Source organism: Giraffa tippelskirchi, chromosome 7 (genome assembly GCF_054371585.1).
Source record: "Giraffa tippelskirchi isolate mGirTip1 chromosome 7, T2T-mGirTip1v1.2.pri, whole genome shotgun sequence".
Lineage (NCBI taxonomy): Eukaryota > Metazoa > Chordata > Mammalia > Artiodactyla > Giraffidae > Giraffa > Giraffa tippelskirchi.
The window spans coordinates 128,376,123-128,403,789 of record NC_137281.1 but is presented as its reverse complement, the minus strand read 5'-3'; the positions used below and the strand labels follow the sequence as shown (position 1 = coordinate 128,403,789).

Sequence of the window (27,667 nt, the reverse complement as noted above, 5' to 3'; positions counted from 1 at the left end):
GAAATTAAAGAAAGATATAGAATTGAGTAATTTATTCAAAATTAAAAGTAAAAAAGACCATCTTTATTTGAAATAGGAGTCATGTGCCTTAAATTCCTTTTCATTGGATTATATCCATTAGTCCACATTTTTATTTAGAAACCATACAGTTACTGCCCTTTTGTCTCCAGTATCTTCATGTGTTAACAGTACAGACTCTTGTAGTGTTGCTCATTTCTAGTAGACCATTAAAAGAGAAAAACCCCTTGTGCTTTCTGTCCATTCTTTAGAAGTAAAAATGAATGTAAAAGTGTTTATGTAAAATGAAGATTGAAAACTTTTTTTTTCCAAAGTAGAAACAATAATCTGCTTGACTTAAAATCTTTTATTCATTTGGGCATTAAATTACCTAACACACAATCTACTTTACATTTAAACATTGTTTCCCTTGTGTTGCCTCAAGGAATGTTATATAATTAAGTCCACTTCCTGTGAAATTTCCTCTACCAAAATCAATGTATAATCTATTTGACTCTGATTACAGCTAAAAGTGACAAAAAAGATTTTTAATGAAAACTAAGAGTCTAAGAGTTAATCTCAAGATTTTCATTTCATAGGAAGGAAGCTCTCTATTACATGGATCTATAAAATGATCCAAATTTCAGAGAGAGAGGAAGCTGATAACTTGATTTATCTTCTTAATGGCTTTGGCTCATGAATAAATGATAATGGTTTGTTTTTCTTATAAAAAGAAATGGAATTTGTATAATGATGAATCCTATTTGCCACATTTGTTCTACTTTTTAAAAAGGATTTCTAATTACTTAGACATTCTTTATATTATTTACAATAAGAAGTCAAAACTTTAACTGAAAGCTATTTTTTGACCACAGTTTGCCATTAGCTGAAATTCAGGAAAGAACACAAGTCTGATCACCAAATCAATAAATCTAGCCACAGGCTGACTAAAAGCTTCCTTTAATCTTCTTCCTATTAGGTCTTCCTTTAAATTAAACCATTCCATGAATTATTTAAGTGAATGGCACGGTTATAGAAAGATCAGATATAATTCTTCATACAAAAATGCTCAGGTAACCTAAAAAAATCCATTCAGCATGTTTCAGGAAGTACAGTATGAATTAAGATGCTGTAGCTTAAAAAAGGGGGAGGCGGGCTTGGGGGTACTCTTGAAAGCTTCAGAGAGAAATAGAAAAATCAAGTTTATTTCCTGGTTAGTGCAGGATGATTCCCAAAGCACATTTAAGTGTCTGGTCCAGACTAGCTATTAGCGATTAAGTAGTTCCCTTTCTCTGTCAAGGCTTTCCCCTGAGGTGATGCCTAAATTCTTAATTTTAATATTTTATCTTGTTTCTTTTAGCCCCATCCTCTCTCACCAGTAAGCACTACATTTCCACCATGCTGAATGCTTTCTCGACTCTGAAATTTACACACACTTTTTCAAATGCTCAGTTTTTCAAACTTAGCTACAAAATTTATATCTATTTATCTCCCCACATGGTTCCTCTCAAAATTTATACTCATTTACTTACCCATAATTCCAGTAAGTATATTTTTAATGAGTTAAGTTTCTGAATGCTGAATGCTCTTCCAAATGTGTCCTCAAAAGTCACTGAGAAAGACTTAACCTTTCTAAATTCCAATCCCTTCATGTTCTAAAGAATTCTTACTCTTCTTTTTCCTTCACAGTAATCAATTCCCTTCTCAAATCTTACATTTCTACTTTCCCGATTTCTTTTCACTGTAGCAAATACCAAAGGAAAAAATACAAACCGTTTCAGAGTAATGAGTCTCTTTCCTGCTCTCATTTATTAGATCATCTACTTCAAGGCTATATAAATGGCAGTATTTTGAAAATGTTAACAGCTATCAATACCTTGAAGTTGAAAAAATAAGAAAGCCAGAGAAAATATATCACAAGCAACCAGTCTGAATATATGAAAGGCTACTTAGATCTTGATTTTCATATAAATACTAATTTTTACCATTATAAAAGACAGCATATTTTCTTTTTCTTTATAAAATTACCTTTAACAGAATATTCATTAGCTAATCATTCCTTAGGTTTTTCTGTATTGATAAAAAGTTATCTTTAAAAGAAAAATATTTAAAACAATATTGTTTCATAGAAACAGAAAGTCTCAATATCAAATTCTGATAAAAAACTATAATTATGGGTAGAGTCTAACCATACTATTAATTTTCTTCACCAAAGATGGATGTTTAGGAAGCGTTATATTGGTAAGTAAGATAAGCTTCTCAGTGATCTACAAAAGCGCCACAATAAAGATGAGGTAGTATGAGACTGTCCAACTTTTGTAAAAGGGAAATATCATCTTTAGAAGAGATATTTATCCTGACACTGATGTTGCTATCCTGAACCTCATCACTGCTGAGAGAGGTGCTATTTTAGTAGCTGACCCTCACTGGAACCAAGACAATCTTGAGATCACTTGAGGAAAAAAAGATGCTAGAAGATAATGGTAACAGAGATTTTCTTGTTCAATTTTGTGATAACTGCTAAAAACTTATTTTAAAGCAATTAATTTTAAATGCCATCTTTATGTTAACAGCAGAAGTGTAGGAAAGGGAAATGCTACTTCGACATACAGCGATACTTAAGAAACATCTATTCTAACTGGGAAATTTAAGTCAAATTTCTTTCAATCCAGGTAGAAACAGCTTCCTACTAGAGCTAAACTAGCATCAAGAGATCAATTTACTATATTAAAAATGCTAATTTGTACAAAGGGGTAGACAACTCACCAGAAGAAATAACTGTCTAGGAAATTTATTATTCATTGATTCTTTAAAAAAGAAAAGTTGAATAGGCTATCATTCCATTTATCTTATTATACTGGGATAATGTTTTCTAAAAAATGCTTCTCTGTTCTTGAGATGCTAAACTTAAAATATTATACCCAGTGCCCAGTATTGTTCAGTATGGCATAAGCGATATAGCTCTCAAAATGTTTTCCTTTTTCTGAAGCCATACTAAAGATATGTTAGTTCTGAAAATAGGAATAGTTACCTGAAATCTGCAGATCAAAATCAGGATTAAGTTCCCTGAATACTGAGCTCCATGTTTACTTCTTGAATCTTTATTCAAGCTCAATTCAAAATAATGGAAAACTACTTAGGTCTCTTTGGTTACCAATGGAAATTTGTGGCTGTTTATAAACTGTGGCATCTCTCCAAAGTAACAGGCTCAGTTTCTGAAAAAGAGCTAAGCAGAAGCAACAGTTCACAAGTAAATACAGAAAAAACCCCAGTTGCTTTATTATTTAGTAATTACTAGTTACTAATAGTATTATCATTATTTTTAAAGCTTCCAGTGAGAAGGGAACAATACTTATGTTCTGAAGATGGTAACTCTTCCAAGTTTGAGAGAAAGATCTATTCAAGGAATAATAAATGACCATGCCACATTACAGAAGAATAAATTCACCTCTAAGATATCATGTTCTCATTTGATTCTTACTGACCTGATTAATCAAATTGAGTAATTCAGCTTTATAATTAATATTTAAAAAGAAAACACATCAAGTTTGACTTTAAGCCATTTTGTTAACTTTCAACATCCCTATTAGTAAATTACAACACACACAGCTTTACTGAAGGCTTTTAAAACGAAAGGATGATGTGGAAACTATATCTTATGTATAGGAATGCCAATGACATAGGTTAACAAAGCGTTTTATACGTTATATATAGGAAAAGAAACAATTATTTTTAAAGAAAAGTATGAAATACAGATTATTTAAATGTGTCTGCAATGCCTACAAACTTCAAATATCCCTGGATCATATTTAAGTTACAATTAAGAAAAGAAAAAAATTAAGTATACAATCTACATGGTAAAAACAAAAACCAAACCTAGTCAAAAATATCCATTAACCCCTAGTGTGTAACAATTATCATTGTTCAACAATTACTGTATCCTAAGAAAAATAAACTGATCTGGAAGCAAAATTTAGGGCAGAAGTTTATTTTGGACTTCAACTGCCCTTGTAGAAAAATTCAAAGTGGTATAATAAGCAAAATAAAGTATTAAATGAAAATACGCATATAACCACTCCCTTGTTCCTACCCTTTTTCTAGCACTGTTGTTCTGGTGCATCAATCCTGAGTACTCTAACTTTTGATTTATAGTGATATTCCTTCAGATATAATTTCATGGAAGAAGGAATTGGAAGGGCATCAATGCCATCGTAAGTTGTACAGTTACAAATAACTGTTCTGCATATATGCTGCAGGGAAAAGGGGAAAGTCCGAATTAAAGGAGTAGATAAAAGCGGTTCGAAGAACATACAGGCACTCGGGTCCTTATAATGCTCTAGGAGCCCAGTAATGTCAGGTGAATGGAAGACACAAGGATCATGTGCATCAAAGCTAAAGTTGTGATTCCACTGTTCAATTCTAGCGTGAAGAGAACGACTATAGCGTCTAAAACTAACAGAGAATAAATAGTCTTCCTGTGCTGAATCTCGCAGTAAAAAGGTGCCCTCTGGTTTTCCTTCTAGTAGAGCTTCAGCTGCGTATTTATCCATAACGCCCCAGTAACATGGATTATTATTGATCTGAAGGAGGTCTGGGACAAGACAGTGGACATAATCAATCTGAGTATGGTACTTGGGAGGTGTTTCCAGTTGCAGGATTTCTTCATCAATTTCCCATTTGGGTTTGTTTCTTTTCCGTGAACTTGTGCAAAGTGTTATAATTTCATCATCTGAATCCATATCACTATCTTCTATGCTGTTATTTGAAGCCAGGTTCACTATAGAGTCAGTCCCAGGACCACCTCTACCCGAAGAATTGTTACTGGTTATGACACAGGGCTGAACACTGGTATGTGAGAAGCAGCTGACCTCTTCCGTGTTTCTTCGTTGTTTTAGTTGGCCATCCCTCAATTCGCTCTGAGACAAGTCTGTGCTTACCCATTCATCTGATTTGGGACTTATAGGAGCAGTGTGTCGTTTAATAAAATGCCACCTAAAGGCTAAGTCTGATCGAGGTGGGAAAGGACACTTATCTAACATGAGTTCACTGATATGAATTTTTCTTTTGGACTGAAGCCCTGGAGAGTGCCGACTACTACAATTCTTTATTGGAAAACACTGCCCCACAGCGTCTTGCAGTTTCTGTTTAAGAGATCGGCCTAAAAATCTATGCCCACAGGAATGATCTAAATCCAACTCGATAGATGAACAGCTGTGCTTCCTTTCATGGCTCCTTAAAGGAACTTCAGTTTTCTCTATAGCACTCACTGTTTCAGCATCTGAACAACTTTCACTCTTTTTTGACCAAGATAACTTCTTTCCACTCCACACATAACCATCCTTTCTGTCAGCACTTCGACTCCGGCTAGTTTTGGGCCTTACATCTACATTTTTACTATTACTTTCACTATTTTCTGCCATTTTAACAAACTGTCCACAAATTCCAGTGTTATAAATAATGCTTTTTCAGTTTTTCCAGTAGAATGTTTCTTCTGGGTACTTTCTGGATGTATCTAAGGAAAAAAAAAAAGATCATTAATTGTCTGTCATTAACATTGCATAGTTTATATATCAATTATATACAAGATAAAAAGATGAAAAGGGATAATTAATATACTTTTTTTGTTTTTTAAAAATTAATTGATTTATTTTAATTGGAGGTTAATTATTTTACAATATTGTAGTGGTTTTTGCCATAGATAATTAATGTACTTTTTAAAAAAGTACTGGAAATGCTGGAAGGCAGTTCCAAGATATTTTGTTCTCATTTAAATAAACTACTTTACCATATACTAATAATTTCATAGTGCCATTGAGTCAAGAATCTGAGTTTCTTTCCCACAGCTAGTTGTCAATGTGAATCAAAAAAGCTAAGCATCCTGTCAGCCAAAATGTTTGTCTGAAATGTGAACAATTTCTGGTTTATTTTTTAATTTCACAGCAGACCAGGGAATTCTTTGTCAGAGATGAGAAAACTATGAGCTGGTATTTAATGACCACTACCCACCTTCTGGGTTCAATCCCTGGGTTGGGAAGATCCCTTGGAGAAGGGAAAGGCCACCCACTCCAGTATTCTGGCCTGGAGAATTCCATGGACTCCATGGGATTGCAAAGAGTCGGACATGACTGAGCAACTTTCACTTTCACTCTCCTTCTTGCAGGCTTCCTCAGTGGCTCAGTGGTAAAGAATCTGTCTGCAATGCAGGAGACATGAGTTCGATCTCTGGGTCAGGCAAGATCCCCTGGAGAAGGAAATGGCAGCCTGCTTCAGTATTCTTGCTGGGAAATCCCACAGACAGAGGAAGCTGGCTGGCTATGGCCCACGGAATCATAAGAGTCAGACATGACTGACTTAGTGACTAAACAACAACAACCACCTTCCTTCTCTCTCGTTTTCTTTTCTACTGATTGAAAATATGAACAATTTTAATACAAACAATTTTAAGTTATAAAAGCTGTTAAGAATTTATTAAATGAATAATCAGCACTGAACAGTAGAAACGTCACGCAAGAATTCCCAATGTAATTTTTGTCAACTCATTTAAATATTTGGTCAATTTCACTATTAGTCTACGTAGTGTGTGGAAAATTTGGAATTGGATAAAAATTTGTTATTTTACACACACACACACACTTATATTCTTCCTGATAATTTCAAAAAAACAAGCAGATAAAGTTCTATAGGGCAATGCCTTTCCTATGAAATTGGCTAGATATACTAAAATTTATAATGTAAACAAATTTTTCTTAAGATTAATAGTAATGATTGGTCATAGATAAAAACTACTTAGCTATTCTTAAGTGGAATATGATTTAAGTCCAAGTTTGGGGGGAGGGATTCTATGATCTCAAATATTTTATAAATGGAAATTGAATTTTGTGATTAATAAAATCAGTTGTACTTAATATTCTCAACAATCCCAACAGTCAAGTAAATGTTGAGAGCTACCAGAATCCATTTTCATAGCAGTAGAGTTTGAAATAAGCATCTGCAGTGGCAAATATGATTGGGAAGTGCTTAAAGGTATGAACTAATGATACAGACTTGCCATATAAAGTTGTTGTTGTTTAGTCGCTAAGTTGTGTCTTACTCTTTGCAACCCCATGGACTGTAGCCCGCCATAGTATTTTCCAGGCAAGAATAATGGAGTGGGTTGCCATTTCATTCTTCAGGGGATCTTCCTGACCCAGGGATCGAACCCACACCTCCTGCATTGGCAGGCAGATTCTTTACCACTGAGTAACCAGGGAAGCCCTTGCCATATAAAGTACTCGATTACTAAACAAAGAATAGCATCAGGTGATTATACTTATTATTTTGATTTAGTGAGTTCACTGGTACATAATCATTTAAAATTAACAGAGAAAAAATATTTTAAAATCTAAACTTGAAAGAAACATCATCACTTAGTATACCAAATTATATTTAACAGTATGCTTTGGTTGTTCATTGACTAAATTCCACTGAACAAAAATAAACAGGCAGAAACTACAGAGTAGGCTGACGAATATGAAGTCATTGATCAGAAGAGTCTCTTATTACTAAGAGCTCACACTTATACTTTTCAAGATTAAAAAAATTAAATAGGAGCCCCAAGCATATATTTTTTTGTTAATACTACATACTTTCAACTTTTTTATTCAGTGTGATAATGTGAAAAGTATATTATGTAAGATTTAAAATATCTAGTGTTTTTATTTACTTTAAAAATATCAAAACAGCAGATTATTAATTCTAAGGTCAACTTTATTCCACTGGATATAAGCATGCTCATCTTCCTTTATCTGTTATCAGAGCTAATTCCATACCTCTGCTCTTGATGACATTCCCACCTCTACCAGGGTCTGTTTCCATCACTCTCTTCAAAAACAATCAAGTCTCCTATAAACTCTTCTAGTGATTCCAACACTTCCTTTGGTTATAATTGCTGCTATCCATATTAAATTTCTTAATGAGTAGCTGATTTCCCCTCAAAAAGAAAATAGTTTTGGTTTTTTCTAATTATAAAAGAAATAATGATGCAGTTTAAAAATGGCTAAGTGAAAATCTTTTTGTCCATCTTTCTCAGAAGTCAGCCCAAAACAAGGGAAAATGAGCAAAAACACAAATCTCATCTTCAATGAAACTATCGCTTATCTATAACCTGAGTGACAAAATACAAGGGCAGAAAACGAACAGAGGAGCAATGACTGACTCAGCAGTGGAGAGGTTGGTGACACCAGGCACAGAGGCAATGTTGATGAGAAGACAACAGAGCAGGCAAAGTCCAGGACACCCAGAGGCACCCGATTCTACAGAAAGTATATATGGAGAACAGGTCAGAAAAATGGGGAAGCAGGTTGAAAATTTGTGTTACGGCAGTTATATCTCTCTGGTTCTTACTCTCATACTTAGAGGAGATAGGATTTTATTATTTGGAGAAATTGAACCAGAAAGGCTCAAGACTTTGGATACCAGGCATAGTAAGGATAGGTGGGAGGCCTGGGACTAAAATCAGAAAGTTCCCTGCTCCATTCTTCCATCCAGCTTCCAGAATTCCAGTTGTCAAACTTACACCTCCCTAACAGGAGATTGGACAATACTAAACTGGAGAAACAGAATAACCAAAGAGAAAAGATCTATAGATTCTGGTAACTGGAAATCCTCCAATAAAAAGCTGGAGGGCCACCCAGGCATTCTGTGAGGCTCATCCATCCATAAGCCATGACTACTTACTTATACTTTCAGACAGCATTGTTGTGCTTCATTTACTCTAGATTATGACAGGTCACTAGACTTTTGAAGAAAGCCTTTAAGATAAACAAGTTACTAAAACACAAAGAACCTGGAGGAAAAAAGTAACCATGAAAGTAATAAGAAATAAAATAGATTCTGTACTAGCCATATGACCTTAAAACCTCAGTTTCTTCATCTGTAAAATGGAGACATTGATGCTATATATTTCCTTAGGCTGGTAGGAATTAAAAGAAATAAGGTATGTAAAATACATATGTAGCTCAGATTCTAAATGGAACAAGTATACAATAAAGGTTAACATATTTCTTTGTTAAAAAATAAAGATATTATATATGTTGTTTTATTATAGCACCCAAGACAGTTTTATAGAAATAGTTCATAAGTAAAGAAATCACTTAAATACTTCTGTCTCTAGCCCAATGCTAACTATAAAGTTTATGAGCACATATAACTTTCAGGATGATAGCTAATCTTTCAAAATAAAAAAGGATTAATAAGCTAGACATAGCTAAAACTCAACAGGCTATGAAGCTAAGAACAATTTGACATTTTCCACCAGAGAACTGACTTCTAGCTTCACTCAAAACAAGTTTAAATGCTAACATAACAGATATACTTTGGCAAGGCTTGCCAACCTGTACATAATAGGGGTAATCAATCAAGTATCTCTGGATTTTAGGTTAATTGTTCTTACATATACTAATGCTACAGGTATCCAAAAAACAAAGTGAAAAATACCTTGTCCTAGATGAATTTTCCATACATTTACCTGTACTTAAACAGTTAATGCATAGAAAATCTTCTGACTGGTTATCTTTTGGTATCTAAGCATTATAGCCTTATATAAATTTGACGTAGCTATTCTTTTGACAGAAGACTCAGTTCATGCTTCAGGAGTTCCACTTTTTAGAAACTATTATGGAAAAAGATATATTTGGTAAAGTATACCATATCAATGGGTTTCCCTTCTAGCTCAGTGGGTAAAGAATCTGCTTGCAGTGCAGGAGACCCGGGTTCGGTCCTTGGGTCGGGAAGATCTCCTGCAGAAGAAATGGCAACCCACTCCAGTATCCTTGCCAAGAAAATCTCATGGACACAGGAGCCTGGTGGGCTGCAGTCCATGGGGTTGCAAAGAGTTGGGCATGACTGAGTGACTAACACTTACTTACTTACTATATCGATATATTGGCCAGAATGTCACTTAATGTTGTAGTCTTCAAAGTAGGAAGAAAATTTAACTTCTATTTATACTTGTCTAAAAATTAGAAAACTCTATTAATATTGAATATATGATTGGCAATGTTCCCATTACTCATTGTGAGATGGTTACTTGTCTGACGAGGTGCTGTTCCGGGGGGAGGAGTGGGAGCTCCAAAAAGCTAAGTACTTGATGGCAACCCTCTCCATTCCTTTGTGCACTTTTAGTGGATCACAACTGCTTCCACGTTGTTGGAATACATTTGTGGATTATATTATCTTACATAAGAGAATCTTTACAATACTTTGTGAATAGACATAAACATGGAAATTCTATAACACAAAGTTTGCTAGTTATCTCAGGGCAAAGTTCCATCGCTCAGTCGTTTCCAACTCTTTGTGACCCCATGGACTGCAGCATGCCAGGCTTCCCTGTCTTTCACCATCTCCTGGAGCTTGCTCAAACTCATGTCCACTAAGTCAGTGATGCCATCCAACCATCTTGTCCTCTGTCGTCCCCTTCTCCCCCTGCCTTCAATCTTTCCCAGCATCTGGGACTTTTCTAATGAGTCGGCTTTTTTTTTGCATCAGGTGGCCAAGTAGTGGAGCTTCAGCTTCAGCATCAGTTCTTCCAATGAATATTCAGGACTGATTTCCTTTAGGAATGACTGGTTTGATCTCCTTGCAGTACAAGAGACTCTCAAGAGTCTTCTCCAACACCACAGTTCAAAAGCCTCAATTCATCGGCGTTCAGCCTTCTCTGTGGTCCAACTCTCACATCCATACATGACTACTGGAAAAACCATAGCTTTGACTAGACAGACCTTTGTTGGCAGAGTGATGGCTCTTCTTTTTAATACTCTGTCTAGGTTTGTCATAGCTTTTCTTCCAAGGAGCAAGAATCTTTTAATTTCATGGCTGCACCCACCATCTGCAGTGATTTTGGAGCCCAAGAAAATAAAGTCTGTCTCTGTTTGCACTGTTTCCCCATCTATTTGCCATGAAGTGATGAGACTGGATGCCATGATCTTATTTTTTTGAATATTGAGTTTTAAGCCAGCTTTTTCACTCTCCTCTTTCACCTTCATCAAGAGGCTCTTTAGTTCTTTGCTTTCTGCCATAAGAGTGGTATCATCTGTGTATATGAGGTTATTGATATTTCTCCCGGCAGTCTTGATTCTGGCTTATGCTTCATCCAGCCCGGCATTTGGCATGATGTACTCTGCATATAAGTTAAATAAGCAGGGTGACAATACATAGCCTTGACATACTCCTTTCCCAATTTTGAATCAGTCTGTTGTTTCATGTCAGGTTCTAACTTGCTTCTTGACCTGCATACACATTTCTCAGGAGGCAGGTAAAGTGGTCTGGTATTCCCATCTCTTTAAGAATTTTCCACAGTTTAGTTGCTAATATTATAAGACAAGTTATATATCTTTCTTTTACAAAATGACAAGTGTTCTTAGTTTGATGACCTTTATTGGGATAATAAGCAGCTCTGAGAAGTTACTTAGCAGATACATTAAGAAAAAAGGCAAAACAAAATATTTAACTGGCTATTCATGGTTTAGGTAACATCAGAATTACTACTGAGAAAGTAACTGCTTAACAAAAAAACAGGCTATGGAGAGATCTTTTTAGAAAAAGAAGATATTCAGAATTTCCTTCACTGTTACATGATTTTATTACAATAATGATAAAAATGTATCATATATAAACTCTTGCATCTTTACACTTAAACACACGGCAAAAGATCTTATCTCTTCTGAAAGTTGCATTAAACCAAAATTCACGAAATTTAAAAATTCAATTACATTTCTCTCAATAAAATAACATTATTAATTTTTAGTGAAAAAAATTTATTTGTAAAGACTAAAAATGAGTTTCAAAAAAATGTTTTGGTGTCTTGCCTATACACATAAAGTTTGAATGTTAAAAAAAAGTATAAGGTTCTGAATCTGAATGAGTCCCCTTAACCCTATCATTAATAGTTGGAATTTTACATAAACTTTGTAAAAATGAAGTAGAAGATGAGATACAAAATGAAAAAAAAAAGTGGCTTTACTACCATTTTTATGTAGTATAGAAATCAAAGATGATATCTTGAAAAACGTTGACAAATCAACAATCTTTGTTAGTAACTGCAAAGAACCTTTTCTTTTTTTTTAAAGAGTGAAAGAATCACTTGGGAGAAGGTTGCTTTGACTCTTGATTCAGTAATTAATTTTTTATGAAGGCATCTAAGTTACAATACCTTGGGGACTACACAGTGACATTTTTTAAATTATTATTTCTTAATGAGGAAGTGGCAAGTATCTAAAGTAAGTTTATATAAAAGCCTTTTTCAAGAAATCAAGTTCCCAGATTCACTAGCCATTTGATCCCAGGTTCCACAATCAACTGCACAGATAGTGATAAAAGATTGAATACCCAAAGTGACCATCCTAGACAAACAACAGATTTAAATGATTTTTTTAGTTACTTCTCTTGAATAAGGCTGGAAAGATGATTTTAATTCAAATTTCCACTGAAAACTGTTTTAAAAGTCAGTAAATAAAGGGTTAAACCTCATTTATCTAGAAACTTCATTTGTATTCTCTACGATGTTAGATAACAGAGCATTATTGTATATATTAATTATTCGTTGAACTACTATGTCCACAATGGTGATGTCTACTTAAGACCAGAATTCATGTAAGTATTAAATTTGACCTTATAAAGAATAATTTACTATATAAAGAATTCACAGATAAGTTATTATTCTGGTAGCAATTTCCTTATTAAATCTATTATTCCAAAGTTTACCTGCTATTATGTGTCCCAAAATTCCCTGAATGCATTCTGATCATAATCCATTATATTTAAATTGGATTCTGTCAGAATCCTTGATATTTGATCATAGGCTAATATTTGAGTTGGATTCTAAGGAAACACTTAAGAGTCCACAAATGGAATATACTGGATAGTACATGACAGATAAATTCCTCAGAATGTTAATCAAAAAATATGAAAAATGTTTTTTTCAAATGTTTGTCTAAGTGAGAAACATTTCTGAACTATAAAGTGTTTTTTTCTCATTACAAAAGCAATATAGGTTCATTTTCCAGTAGATATTTTAAAGTATCTCCTTTTCAATGCTAACAAGCCATGGCTCAGGGGACTTAACTGATTTGGAAAAAAAAAGAAAACAAAACACAAACACACACACTGATTGGCATCACTATACTCTTTCTTCCCTTCTCCAAACGTTCTTCACTTAATTTCCTACATTTTGCTTATGCCAGTGTTCCCCAATCCGAACTTCTGTGTACACTTAAAAGGTATTAATACATGTTCTATAGAATTGGAAGTTTCATTATCAAACAAGTTTGGAAATCACTTCCCCACTGAAAGATTACCAAGCACACTTAGCAAAAGGTTCCAAGAGGTCCTTCAGTTAAGAAACCTGATTAGGCCACAGTTTCCTATACTTAACTCAAAGTAAACCCTTTTTGTGGAACAAACTGTGGGAGAAACATTAACTTGGGCTAACATTAAAATGAATGTACATTCTGGGTATGCAAGCTAAAGAGAAATGTCTAGGACCTGTCACTGAAGAGGGTTAATCTAGGGTGAAGAGGGAACAGAAAACTAAGGGCTAGCACTACAAACTTCTAAAAGCACAGGAACCTTAACAGAATCTTAGGAATCAGAATGTTTAAGATATTTGATTGTGACTCTCAGAGACTAAATTGGATTGTACAGATATATTTTTCCTTTTAATTTATAAATTTTTAATTATAAAAATAATATATGCATATTATAAAATATATGAAACATTCAGGAAAGTTCAAAGAGGAGGGGAAAAGACTGTAATTCAATTACCTAGAAGCAATCAATTTAGACATTTTGGCCAATTTCCTTGCCGTCTTTCTTCCTATGAGTGTAATTTAGTCTAAAGAGAAAGTTTTTAAGTTTTAAAGATCCCTAAAAAATTAACAATCTAGTTTTTGACCATATCATATTTAAAAATGAAGCATGGTGCAGATGAAACAGCATTGAGTTGCTAAATCATCAAACATGATCTAAAATTCAGACTCTGTCACTTACTAGCTGTCTCTCCTGATTTTTAAAATCTCATTCAGCTTCAGTGTTCACATTATTAAATCTGGATAATGCCAGCTGCCCCATGTTTTTACTGACAGGGTTAAAATGTATGAAAATAGCATACATTGAGCTTAATGAGAATATGTATTACATTCTGCAATATGTTCTGTTTTCTCAGAACCTTCCATGTAGAATAAGCTAATTTCAGAACATAAGAGCTAGGAAAGTGGCAATAAGGAAAAAGAATGAAAGGAAACACAGGCTACATAAAAGGCTAGAAAATCCACACAAAAACATATCTCAGAAATCTGAGGCTGAGGATGCTTCAGCATTTCTGAAATATCATAAAGCTCTTTCTATTACTCCTGATATTAAACATGCTCTTTTAAAAAAAGTTTTTAAGTTTCAAATTCTTGAAAAATATTATGGGTGTAAATAATGAAACCATTATAAAAAAACTGTAGTTTCTTACAAGCTTAGTAAATCAATCAATTTCAACAGAAATAGTAGGCAGTTTTTTTTTAACTGATCATAGATTCTTCTTTTCATGGCTTTATGATAATTATATATGCTTACATTTAAGACTAGGTAACAAGTTTTACATACAAACTAGTATAATGTTATTCTAGACTTAAAATTGCCTTCATATTCTGATAAAACTAAATTCTAAGTTTTATGGCAACAGTTATGACTTGGAGAGGCAGTCTGGCAAACTACTTGGATCAGAAGTAAAAGACCTGGGATCTATTTCTAGTTCTGACACATGGTTAGGTGTGTGACTTTTGACAACTCATCACCTTACTGAGCCTCGATATTTTTTCATTTATAAAACAATGATTATATCTATTTTTCTGTGGTAAGGATCCACTGTCACTGTAACAACACAGGAGTCAAATACTAGCTGTCCTTAGCCAGTGGAACTGGGTAGGTTGAGAGTAGGTCTTTCACTGTATTCCCTTTAATACTTAGAAAGTTTATACATATGCAAGTATTATTTACCCCCAAAATAAATTAAATAGGCTGGTAAGTTTGACACTTTCAGAGATATAAAAATCTTCTGATTTCTAAACTGCCTTCAATATTTATTTTACTCTGTTCTCAGTTTTGTTATTACTCTCTTCTAACCTTATCTCATAAGATTAATAATGTTTATATCTAATACCTATTTTATTAAAAAGGAATTTTAAACATTCCTCCCATAAGGCAATATTGATATGCCTCCTGGATAAACTAAGACTATGTGACATTATTACTTATATAGATAATACTGTCACAGTAGAATGGTAATATACTCATGTTTTCTTTCCCTATTGTCCTTGAGAACAACAGTATTTGTGAGCCTAAGGGTAGTATGCATGGTCACCACAGAGCAAAGCTAACTAACCTTCATTGCAGTTGAAGCTGCGACCTTGGCATCATTTTCAGTGAGTTCATTTAGCCATCCACTCCTATGAGACATGCACTGCTATGATAAATTCATTTGGAAAACTCTGACAGCCACATCAGTGGCAGACAGCAACACTGGTTTCTTTTTAAAAATCTATATTATCTTAAGTAACCAGGCAATTTTTACTAAGATTTAAGTTATACACATTTCACTACCACATCATTGTCTTGCATGTATTATCTGAATGTTTGTTTCCCTCAACAAGATCATGAATTAATTGAAGACATTAAAATTTTTTTTTAAATTTGACTGAAAAATGGAAATGTGAAAACACACTGGCAAAAGCAATAATACACCTTTTAATGTTCAAAAAAATTTACTGGATAATGATTCAAACAACTCCATTTTGAATGAACCATTAAATGCCCACCCAAAGTACTCCATTAATAACACAAGACAATTACTTTTATACATTCATGAGTATCTTCTATGTACTATAACAATTCTATGGAAATAGGTGTCATCTTCATTTTAGAGACGAGGAATCTGACATTCAGAAAAAAGTAAAGAAGCATATTCAAGGTCACACAACGAGTAACTGTGAGAGTCAAAATTAAAATCTAGGTTTGTTCAGCTTTAAGGCTCAAGCTTATTCCATACATGTTAAATCTGTAAAAAAAACAAAACGAAACATATACATATACACATTTTTCTTTAACCTATGAATCAAAGGGCTTGATTGCTAAGGCAGAGTTAAAGGAGAGAAGCGCGAACACCATTCATAGTTTTAAAGTCACATGGTGTTACAGATTTTATAGTTAGGGCATTTTATAGTTACAAATCTTGTTCCAAATTTGCAGATTCTTCTTATGCTGAGCTCTAAAAAGTACTACACTGAAATTTCATGATGATATATTCGATATATTATCGGACTTCGTCTCGAACCCCATAGTCTATGCAATAATATTTACTTGGATTAAAAAAAAAAACTAGAAATCGGTCTATCTGAACAATGAAACATCTCCGGACAAAATTAAGTCACTCGGAAAGAATCATCTCAGGAATCTTTTGCTCTTGTGTAAAAACAATAGGTTGGTTATTTTCCCACAAATCCCAAGTTCTTTTCAGCCAATCACTTTTCATTCATGAACGAAACCTCAATGTTTAGCAAGCCTATTTGGAGCCTTAGTACTTAAAGTAACACCTTACACAATGCCAACATGGTAAGAACAATACCACGGTTTGTCTAAATGTGTTTGCAACTTTCCCCAATGAAACTAGACTGAAAAACAATGGGGAAAACTCTACAACGGAAAAACGTTTCACTTATGTCATAAACAAATTCCGACTGAGACTAGAAGGTGGGTACCACAAAAAAATATCAGTTGTGAAGGTTTTCATCAGAGATCGGTCTCCCAACATGGAGAATGTGAAGATCCAACCAAAGCATAAACTTAATGGCCAAGACCTTAGCAAAGATTCCAAGGATCCAATGAAGTATTCAACAATACACTTTAGTTTAGCTCTTCTTTTATAGATATAAAAGAAAATATAATATGCACTTCATTGAACTTTAGGTGGAGTCTGAATAGGGAAACACGAATTACTTCAAGGGATATAGGTACAATGTCCTATAGAACAAGCATTAATGTACAAGCCGCACCTCCAGGAATCGTGAGCTGAGATTAGGTCTTCCCTTCTTTACCGCTATAGAAATGACAAGATGAAGGCGTCAAGGATGCCAAGATTCAAGACTTGAGAAGGGTCTCGTCTACCTTTTCTTTAAAGAACAAGCCCAGAGGGGCTGGACTCGTTCAGGGACCTGGATATGGCTGCCAGTGAGGAGTGCCAGGAAAGTAGAAGCAGACCCCGCGAGGGCAAGGCCAAGCAGAAACCACCCTTCCCCCACTCACCTCTCAGAACGCTGTTGAACAGGGGCTATCCTCGTAACTGCCGCCATCACCACCGCCATCACTCTGGGTATTCACTGAGGTGGAAAAAGGAGGCCCAGCCACTCCGGCACCTCCTGTAAGTCCTACGGGGCGACTGCCGGTCTGCAAGCCCCCATCCTGCGGTGCCGGGTTCTCATCGCAGACATCGCACTCACCGCCTCCACCTGATCCGCCGGCGCTGCCACCACTTCCGTGTTCGGCTCCCTCCCTTTCTTCCTCACTCCCCCAGCAACCGGCTTTTTCCCGAGCGGCGGGCGCGCCGCTGACGCCACCGCCCGGCGTCCCGGGTCGGGACCGCGCTGGCGAGTGGGCGGGCCGGCGCAGGCGCAGTGTGGGACCACGCCGAGCGCGGGAAGCGTCCGGCGCCGGCGCTCGCTCCTCGTTGCCTTTCCTCAGCTTTGGAGGTTCGGTCCTCTAGGTGAGTCGCCCCTCTCGCTGGCCTCGTCCATGCGGCCCATCGAAGACAAGCGTGTTCTCTTCATGTCTATGTCCGACGGACCCTTCGCTATATCCTGTTTGCGCCCCTCGGGTGGTGGAAAAGGGGCTGCCGAGGGCGTGTCCCGCAGAAGACTGACCTCCCTTCTTTACGATCAGCCCCTGGCTTTCCTGTCCTTTAAAATAATACTAACTCTTATAAAACATTTTCAGATAAGTAAAGGAAAAAATGCCTGCCACACAGAAGCCCACGAGATATGGACACACAGAGGGACATACAGATGTCTGTTTTGCTGATTCTGGGAGGTAAGGTACTTTGAGAACCAAAAAGAAGGTTTCAGGTGTGAATATTAGTTATTATTCTATGTCATGTAACTAGTGCTGCGTAAAATGGCTCATCCAGATAGAAATAAGGTTGAAATGCAAAATGGCACATGTGTTGTCCATAGATTTACTGTTTCGTTGGCCCAGCATGGTAGTGTTAGTATGTCAAGAAAGCTAAGAAGTGTGAAATCTTACTTCCAGAGGAATTGGAAAGATATGAGCTTTCCCCCACATTCTCCTTTATGCATCTCACATTATTAGGTATTTTGCCAGAATGCTAGCTGCCTGACTGTCAAATTTAGTGGTTAACTCAAACTTTTTGGAGGGCCTTTTGTGATGCTCTTTGCTTTTTAAAATTGTTCAAAACTTTTTGATAGGCTTTTTTCTTCCCCCTAACTTATTTCCTCTGCTTGATTACTAAGTTGTGATATTTTCTCAGGATTATTCTAGTCCCTTGGAGGAGTATAATCTATATTAACAGTGTACATTCGGAATAGAAAAGAGTTTTACTTGAGCCAAACTAAAGACTATAGCCCAGGAGACACCGATTAAAGCACCTGAATTGTGTTCTGTTGAACTTCAAAATGAGGGAGACTTATAACAGCACAAATTGCAAATTTGTATGAGTAGTTTGTCAGAATTATGATTGGTGTGGGCAAGAAGTAAGGGTGCTTGTTAAGTAAGGATTAGTTAGAGTCCAGTATGATTGTATAGTTATAAGGTTGCAGTTGGCAGCTGCTACCAGATACTGTTTTGAGAACAGCTGGTGGTATCCTTGAATCTGATACACTTCAGAAAATTCAAATTCTCAGCAATTCAGGAATGTATTTGAAACCATATCCACAATGGCCACCCAGCTCTAATTTGAATGCCTGAGTTACAGTTAGTCCATTTTAACTTTTCAACATATTCTTTTCTAAATCGGTTAAAGCAGGTGTACAGTGTATGTGTGACAAGCCATAAGACAGGTTGATATAAGTAGCATAGAGTTTAAGTTAAATCATGTATAAGCCACAGTGATTTCCCCATACCTCACTGTGTGAATATCTCTTCCAGCTTCCCTTTTAGCTTTCTGAATTCCTATGCAGTACTGTCCAGTTTGTGGCTTCTGCTGTCACTCCTGTATTGATTGATTCACTGAGAAAATACTGCATGTCTGCTCCACTGGGGGCTAGAGATACAATAGTGCAAACAAAGCACAGTCTTTTCCCTCATTGACCTTAAAGTCTTTGTAGATTGACAGAAACAGAATACAAATTAATCACAAAAAATATATTTAGAATTACAGTTAAAGTTATTAAGTGATATGTGCAGTGATAAGCATATAGGTGGGGAAAGTTGGCCTAGTTTCAGAAGGGAGGGATGTCTGAGGAAGTGCTTCTTGAGATGAGATCTGAAGACTGAGTAGGCATTAAGAAGGATAAAGAGATGAATGATGGTGGTAGTGGGGTGGTGATATTGGCATTCCAGGCAGAGGGAACACTGAAAAGTGCAAATGGGGTTAATTCCACGGCTTTTTTGAAAGCCAAAGTGAAAGTTGCTCAGTCGTGTCTGACTCTTTGTGACCCCATGGACTATACAGTCCATGGAATTCTCGAGGCCGGAATACTGGAGTGGGTAGCCTTTCCCTTCTCTGGGGTATCTTCCTAACCCAGGGATCGGACCCAGGTCTTCGACATTGCAGGTGGATTCTTTATCAGCTGAGCCACAAGGGAAGCCCAAGAATACTAGAGTGGATAGCCTTTCCCTTCTCCAGCAGATCTTCCCAACCCAGGAATTGAACCGGGGTCTCCTGCATTGCAGGCGGATTCAGCTGAGCTATCAGGGAAGCCCACCATGTTTTTCTTAAAGGAGTGAAAAAAAGCTAGCTGTGCTAAAGTGTAGAGAGAGTTGCAGAGATTGCTGAGAGTTGAATTTGTGAGGATATTGAGCAGGCATCCTGTTCAAGGCCTTATGGGATTTATTAAGGAATCTAATTTTTATCCTAAAAGCAGTAGCAAATATTTGCTACTGCTTCAGATATTTGAAGCAAAGAAATGTGATCTGTCTCATTTTTGAAAAGATACATACAGGATGAAATGGAAAAGGAGCTGGAGTAGATGCAGAGAGACTATTAGGAGATATCTGTATTAGTTCCATTGAGTGTGATGGAAGCTTGGATTAGAGTAGACATGGGTATGGAGAAAAGAGAATGCATTCAGGAGATATTTAAAAGGTAAAATCATCAGAATGGATCAGATACTAAGGATGAAGGAGAGGGAAATGTTTGGGATAAACTGTGTTTCTGGATATTTGGGGAAGTAATTGGCTGTTCAGAAATACGCAAAACATAGTTGAAATGGAGGTTGTGAAGTGGAGAGTGTGAGTTTGCGTGTGAGCCTAATTAGTGTAAGATTTCTTTGAGAAATCCAACTGGAGATTTAGTACTTTTGTGCTCAGTCCCTCAGTTGTGTCCAACTCTTTGTGACCCCATGGACTGTAACCTGCCAGGCTCCTCTATCCATGGAATTTTCCAGGCAAGAATACTGGAGTGGATTGCAGTTTCCTTTTTCAGGGGTCTTCCCAACCCAGGGATCAAGTCTGTGTCTCCTGCATCTCCTGCATTGACAGGTGGATTCTTAACCCCATTGCCACCTGGCAGTTAGATAAATGGGTCTGAAGCTCAGAGAAGAAACTTGAGGTTGAGATAGAAATCTGCATCTTTAGGTGATACCTCTTGGAATTCAGAATTGAGGTCCTGGCTGGAAATCTCTGTGTGGAAGTTGTCAATATGTAAATGGTATTTACGTTAGAAACTTGGATGAGATCACCTTGGAAGGGAGTTGGGTTTTTTTTTTTTTCTTAAATTATGAAACTATGATAATACATTTACAGCAGACTTGGAAAATACAGAACAAAATAACATGTAGTTCCTCTATGTATTACGTTATTTTTTTAAGTAGATAAATGAAGATTTTTAGTTGTATTTTCAATATCAAACTCTCAAAAATTAATAGGATGAATAGACAGAAAAGTAGAAGTATATAGTAGACCTGAAAAGCACTTTGAACCAATTCAACATGATTAAGATTTATACAATTTTCACACAACAGGAGGGTATAATTCTATTCAAGTTCACATAGACTGTAAACTGGAGACACTGTAACATATCCAGGGACATAAAACAAGGTACAAAAATTACATGGTCTGAAGGTTTTGAAATCGTATAGAGTCTGTTCTCTTATCACTGTGGGATTATGTTAGAAGTCAATATCAAAAGATATTTGAAAATAGCCGACATATTTTCAAGTGCAATGTGGCATTTACCAAGAGAGACCTTTGACTTAAGCCTTTGAAAGCCTCAATAAAGTTAAAAGACTGAAAAAAACACAAGAGGGTGATTTCAGAGAAGAAAGCATTTAAATGAGAAATTAATATCAAAGATACTTCAAAAACCCCATGTATTTGGAAATTGTCCACTTTTAAGGGATGGGTATATCTAAGAAGCCATAACAAAGAAAATTAGAAAATATTTGTAACAATACAAATGAAAAGAGAATTTATCAGAATTTGTTGCCTGTAGCTGAAGCTGCTCAATGCAACTAAATACAGTGTAGAATCTTGAATAAGACATGAAAACAAATAATGGACACTAGCATAAAATTTTGTGAAATTTGAACAAAATTTGTACTTTATAATACTGTGTCACATGTTATTTATTTTTTTTACAACATAGTATGTCTTTATTTTCTCAGAATTGGATTGGAAGTTTCAAGCGTCATTCAAGTTTTTTTTTTAAATCACTGAGATAATAAGCTTTCTAGACTTTTAGCACTAATACTAGATGCTAGAGTAAATGGAGCTATATCAAAGTTTTGAGTGAATATAAATTAGAAATCTAGCATTCTATACATACTTAGTCAAACAAGTGGAATCAAAATGTCATACATTTTTTAGTTAGGCAAAAATTCATAAGTTTTCTAATATATATATTATACATGCTACATATATATTTAGGTATACAAATACTACATTTGATAAAGGCTTGAGAAAGAGCAACAACAGAAAAAGAGAAATTAGAAATCATATATTAAATAAAATGGGAGTACTGAATATGAATTAGAAAAAGTGAAGGATTGAGGTTCTGGCTGGAAATCTCAATGTGGGAGTTGAGAATATGTAAATGATATTTAATGCTGTGAACTTGGATGAAATCATCTAGGGAGGGAGTGAATGTATTTTTTTTTTCTTTAAGAGGTTGTAGGTCTAAGCCCTGGGCACTCCAGAATATTAGGATATCAAGTAGGAGAAGGAAGTATAGCTAAGGAGAATAAGAAAGGATTGCAAGAAAAGTAGAAAATCAAGCGACAAGAATGGTACCAGTAAGCCAAATATATATTTTAAGGAGGAGGAAGTACACTATGGCAAATTCTGCTGGTGGGTCAAGTTGAGGGTATTTTTATTTGTTTGTTTTGTTTTTTAATGGAGTGGTAACAATAAAAGCTTTGTTACAATGGATTTAGGAGAATAGAAAAGGATTGACGTTTATGAGGATGACACTCAAAGAATGAGAGTAGTGGAATAGGAATGTGAAGTCAGGAAAGGCAGTCTTTAAGGTGAGAGAGATGACAGCATATGTTTCAGTGGAGAGGTACCAAAAGAGGGTTAAGCCAATATTAGAATAAAAAGAGGGAGAATTGCTGGAGGGATGTCTGAGTGGATGAGAGGAGCTATGGTATAGTAAAAAGCAGGAGAGATTGGCCAAAGATAGGAGCACGGTCAGTTTTATAAATAGAGGAAAGGAGCACCTAGAATGAATGTGGAGAACATGTGGATAACTTCTGTAGACTGTTTCTGTTTTCTGAGTGAAATAGGAAGTAAAGTCATTAGTTGAGAATGGGCAGGAGGTAGAGGTTTGAAGAAAGAGGAGTAGATATGATAGATGGTTAGTAAAGCGGGTAAGTTGAATGAACTAGGGAAATGCAAGTGGATTACAGGGCAGCACTAAAGGCCTAATTCAAATTAATAGTTATGAATTTAGATTGGGATGAAATAATCTGGTTCTGTGTTTTCTCCAGTTCTATTTAGCTCTGTAAGTGCAAATTTATTAATAGGCAGTGAGTTGGATTTAACCAGGGTTGGGTTTTTTTTGGGTAAATAGACAAAGTGAAAGCCAAAGGATTTATTTGAGTGTGACGCAAAGAATTCATTTTAGTGACAGTATGGATCTAAACCAGATTAGGAGGTATGTGAGAATTTGAGGGAATGAGAAACATCGAAGAGGTACTTTCAGTAGATTGTAGATATAATTGTAATAGAATTTAAAAATTGTTGGAGTTAGGATATTAAGGGTATAAGGTGAAACAATAAGTGATCTGCTTGAAACAGATTATGAACCAATTGCAGTGTTGATAAAGACAAAATCTAGACTGTGACCATTTGAGTCTGAGATGGGATGGAGGACAAGATCAAGTATCAGGTTTCATCTACATAGATATTGAAAATACAGAATTGCAATAGGAATAGTGTTAGAGAATAACAAGGAGCCTGCTGCTAAAAATCGTTAGGGAACAAGGGATTTCTCTTGAAGAATTTGTAGGTGGTCTGATGACAGTTTCAGACTTTATTTTTTTCCCCCCTAGGAGAGTAGGGTGTGGCAATAGAATGGACAGGGTAATAACGTAGGGTCCCAGAGGGATATAGAAAAGAAGTCAGCCACCACTTAAGAGGGCTGAAGAGGAAGCAGTGTTCTCAGAGGAATGTTCAGAAAAAAGCTGATTTTGCTGGTGCCTGACCATGAATCTCATGAGGCCCACCAGAAGGGTTAGGGAGGGGTGGTTAGATTAGGGAAAGAGCATTGCTGTGGGAGAATGGAGGATCCAGACAGTGAGAAATGCATTGGTAATCACTGGCATCTTAGGATGATGTCATAAAGAGGATAAAGACGTGATAGAGTTAGTCCTTTGCTTAAAAACTTATAGTGGATTCCTTCATTTATCATCTAACCTAGGACACCTTTGAGAATGGGGAGAAGGGCTTCAAAATAATTAAAAGTACAGTGTTTTAAATTATTTAGTGATTGGCAAATTATTCTTTTTAATAGATCTGTAACATATTACTAACCAAAAGCTATTTCAAGACAATTTTTTTGTAAAATTTGTGACAAATCATTAAAAATTTTTTTATCAGTTAACACCTGTTGTCTTTGAAAAGAGGTATTATGTTACATCAAGAAAGGGTTGGAAAGGGAGAGATGGATTATCAGTGGTTGTCCTGCAGATTTACCTACATGTTGAGGTGAGAACTCTATTCATGGCACTTTTTGTACCACAAACAAGATCATGGCAAAAACTGAAGGGGAAAAGAAGTGTGTCAGATTCACCAATTTTGACACAACTAGTACTAATATGTTTTAAAGTGAAAAATTAGGACAAATTTTAATGCAACTAATACTAATATATTTTAAAGCAAAAAATTAGGATAAATGCCAAATCAGCCGGGTGCATAAATCAAGAATGTCCAGGGCAAACTGAGACTGACAGTCCTCTTATTTATTTCTTATAGAACTGAATCCAAACTCCTTCTAGTCTTAAGTCGCTTCAGCCGTGTCCGACTCTGTGTGACCCCATAGACGGCAGCCCAAACTCCTTACTCTGGCCTTAAAGTCAATCTGCTTTTTTCCCCCTCAATTTCCTGGCATGTCTGCTCCATGTAAACTCCTGTATGCTTTCAGTTCAGTTCAGTTCAGTTCAGTTCAGTCGCTCAGTCCTGTCCGACTCTTTGCAACCCCATAAATTGCAGCACCCAAGGCCTCTCTGTCCATCGCCAACTCCCGGAGTCTACCCAAACCCATGTCCATCGAGTCGGTGATGCCATCCAACCATCTCATCCTCTGTCGTCCCCTTCTCCTCCTGCCCCCAATCCTACCCAGGATTAGGGTCTTTTCCAGTGAGTCAACTCTTCGCATGAGGTGGCCAAAGTATTGGAGTTTCAGCTTCAACATCAGTCCTTCCAATGAACACCCACGATTGATCTCCTTTAGGATGGATTGATTGGATCTCCTTGCAGTCCAGTGGACTCTCAAGAGTCTTCTCAAACACCACAGTTCAAAAGCATCAATTCTGCAGCGCTCAGCTTTCTTCACCGTCCAACTCTCACATCCATACATGACCACTGGAAAAACCATAGCCTTGACTAGACGGACCTTTGTTGGCAAAGTAATGTCTCTGCTTTTAAATATGCTATCTAGGTTGGCCATAACCTTCCTTCCAAGGAGTAAGCGTCTTTTAATTTCATGGCTGCAGTCACCATCAGCAGTGATTTTGGAGGCCAAAAAAATAAAGTCTGACACTGTTTACACTGTTGCCCCATCTATTTCCCATGAAGTGATGGGACCAGATGCCATGATCTTAGTTTTCTGAATGTTGAGCTTTAAGCCAACTTTTTCACTCTCCTGTTTCACTTTCATCAAGAGGCTCTTTAGTTCTTCTTCACTTTCTACCATAAGGGTGGTGTCATCTACATATCTGAGGTTATTGATATTTCTCATGGCAATCTTGATTCCAGCTTGTGTTTCTTCCAGCCCAGCGTTTCTCATGATGTACTCTGCATATAAGTTAAATAAGCAGGGTGACAATATACAGCCTTGACGTACTCCTTTTCCTATTTGGAACCAGTCTGTTGTTCCATGTCCAGTTCTAACTGTTGCTTCCTGACCTGCATACAGGTTTCTCAAGAGACAGGTCAGATGGTCTGGTATTCCCATCTCTTTCAGAATTTTCCACAGTTTATTGTGATCCACACAGTCAAAGGCTTTGGCATAGTTCTTATTTTGATTCATGTAGTATTGTCTGTTTGAAACTGTCCTTTTTACCAATCTCAGCATATCCAGTCCTACCTGTCCTTTTCTTATGAACCCTTCTGATTTTCCAAGTGGAAATTAATTTTTTTCTTCTGAACATCCATAGTTTTGTTTTTATTTTTGGCTATGCTGGGTCTTCACTGCTGTGTGGGCTTTTCTCTGGTTGTTACAAGTAGGGGCTACTCTCTAGTTGTGGTGCACAGGCTTCTCATTGTGGAGCCCTCTTGTCTTGTTGAGGAGCATGGACTTCAGTAGTTGCAGCATGTGAACTCAGTAGTTGCCGCTCCTGGGCTCTGGAACACCTGCTCAGTAGTTGTAGTGCATGGGCTTAGTTGCTCTGCTGCATGTGGGTTTTTCCTAGATCAGGGATCAAACTTGTGTCTCCTGCATTGGCAGGTGGCTTCTTTACCACTGAGCCACCAGGGAAGCCCCCATCCATAGTTTTTTATATGGCTACTCTTTGCCATTTACCATTTTATTTTTGTGTTTTATTTACTGTTGTATCTAGAGAGGACATAACAAATGAATAACAGCACTCAGAAAACAAGATTTGAGAGATGACAGATAGCCACTTGAATAATCAGCTTTGAATAATTGAGCTCTTGCATTCATCCATTTATTCATTCAACATTTATCAAAGCTTCTGTCAGAGACTGCTTTGTGCTGTAGGCACAATGGTAAGCAAAGTAGACCTGGTCCCTGTTGTTACAGAGATTACACATTTCACTTTTCTTGCTGCTACTGCTGCTAAGTCGCTTCAGTCGTGTCCGACTCTGTGCGACCCCATAGACGGCAGCCCACCAGGCTCCGCCGTCCCTAGGATTCTCCAGGCAAGAATACTGGAGTGGGTTGCCATTTCCTTCTCCAGTACATGAAAGGGAAAAGTGAAAGTGAAGTCTCTCAGTCATGTCCGACTCTTAGCGACCCCATGGACTGTATAGCCTACCAGGCTCCTCGGTCCATGGGATTTTCCAGGCAAGAGTACTGGAGTTGGGTGCCATTGCCTTCTCCTTCACTTTTCTTACATTATTGCAAATATCTAAAGAATTTTATGCCAAGGAGAAACTGTAGAGAACATAAACTTACATTTTATTTTATAGAATGAGAGGTTAACAGTCCTTGTTATCGAGGTTAATATATGTAAAATAAGGAAATATATTGGCTAATACCTTGATTTTATTAAAAAAGAGATAAAGTAGCATTCCAACAAAATTAATAAACCTAAAACTAGGTGACTTTTTAATGAGTGTGTTTCCTTCACAGCTGTATTGTAACTTGTGGAAGTGATGGTGATGTGAGGATTTGGGAAGACTTGGATGATGATGACCCTAAGTCCATTAATGTTGGAGAAAAAGCATATTCATGTGCTTTAAAGGTATTAAAAACAATTACAGCAATTGATATGAAATGACACTGCCATGTGATGTTTGGATGAAAAGTATTTTTATAGAAGTTCTGAATGCAGATTTTTTTTTATTTCTCTTATGAAATAATATTTAAAAATGTGCAATAATGCCATAATTTGCCTTAAATTTTTACAGGTAAAATATGAGTGGTTTATAAAAGGTGATTAATGGATAGTGACAGTGAGCCAGTTAAAATATATGCAAGAAATTATACCTTATCTTTAGAGTTTTAAATGCTCCTTTTTTCCTTTGAAAATTAACAATATATTTTCAAAATTTTAGCTCACTAATTTACATAAGTTGAGGA

At 36.3% G+C, this 27,667-nt stretch overlaps 2 protein-coding genes across 7 annotated transcripts in view; one reads left to right on the top strand and one right to left on the bottom strand.

The window, feature by feature from the left end:
* Positions 1-346: 346 nt before the first annotated feature.
* On the bottom strand, positions 347-17,600 carry SOCS4 (suppressor of cytokine signaling 4). Of its 5 annotated transcripts, none has more exons than XM_081509455.1 (3): positions 17,317-17,600; positions 6,004-6,238; positions 347-5,509 (listed from the first exon to the last, which is right to left on the bottom strand). In XM_081509455.1, the coding sequence occupies exon 3, from the start codon at positions 5,415-5,417 to the stop codon at positions 4,095-4,097; it is 1,323 nt and encodes a 440-aa protein (XP_081365581.1). In that variant the 5' UTR covers positions 5,418-5,509; positions 6,004-6,238; positions 17,317-17,600; the 3' UTR covers positions 347-4,094. The 5 variants fall into 5 exon arrangements, with proteins under 5 accessions (XP_081365581.1, XP_081365582.1, XP_081365580.1 ...); XM_081509456.1 differs by having other exon boundaries at positions 6,004-6,190; XM_081509454.1 differs by lacking the exon at positions 6,004-6,238.
* Positions 17,601-17,699: 99 nt separating this feature from the next.
* Positions 17,700-27,667, top strand: part of WDHD1 (WD repeat and HMG-box DNA binding protein 1) — a 55,490-nt gene continuing 45,522 nt past the window's right edge. For both annotated transcript variants that reach the window (XM_081509453.1, XM_081509451.1), the window contains exons 1-3: positions 17,700-17,773; positions 18,004-18,096; positions 27,218-27,329. In XM_081509453.1, the coding sequence (XP_081365579.1) occupies positions 18,020-18,096; positions 27,218-27,329 (189 nt within the window). In that variant the 5' untranslated portion in view covers positions 17,700-17,773; positions 18,004-18,019. The remainder of the gene's footprint in view (positions 17,774-18,003; positions 18,097-27,217; positions 27,330-27,667) is intronic.

Coding starts and splice junctions, on each gene's coding strand:
- SOCS4 (XM_081509455.1), bottom strand. CDS start 5,417: ATGGCAGAAAATAGTGAAAGTAATAGTAAAAATGTAGATGTAAGGCCC.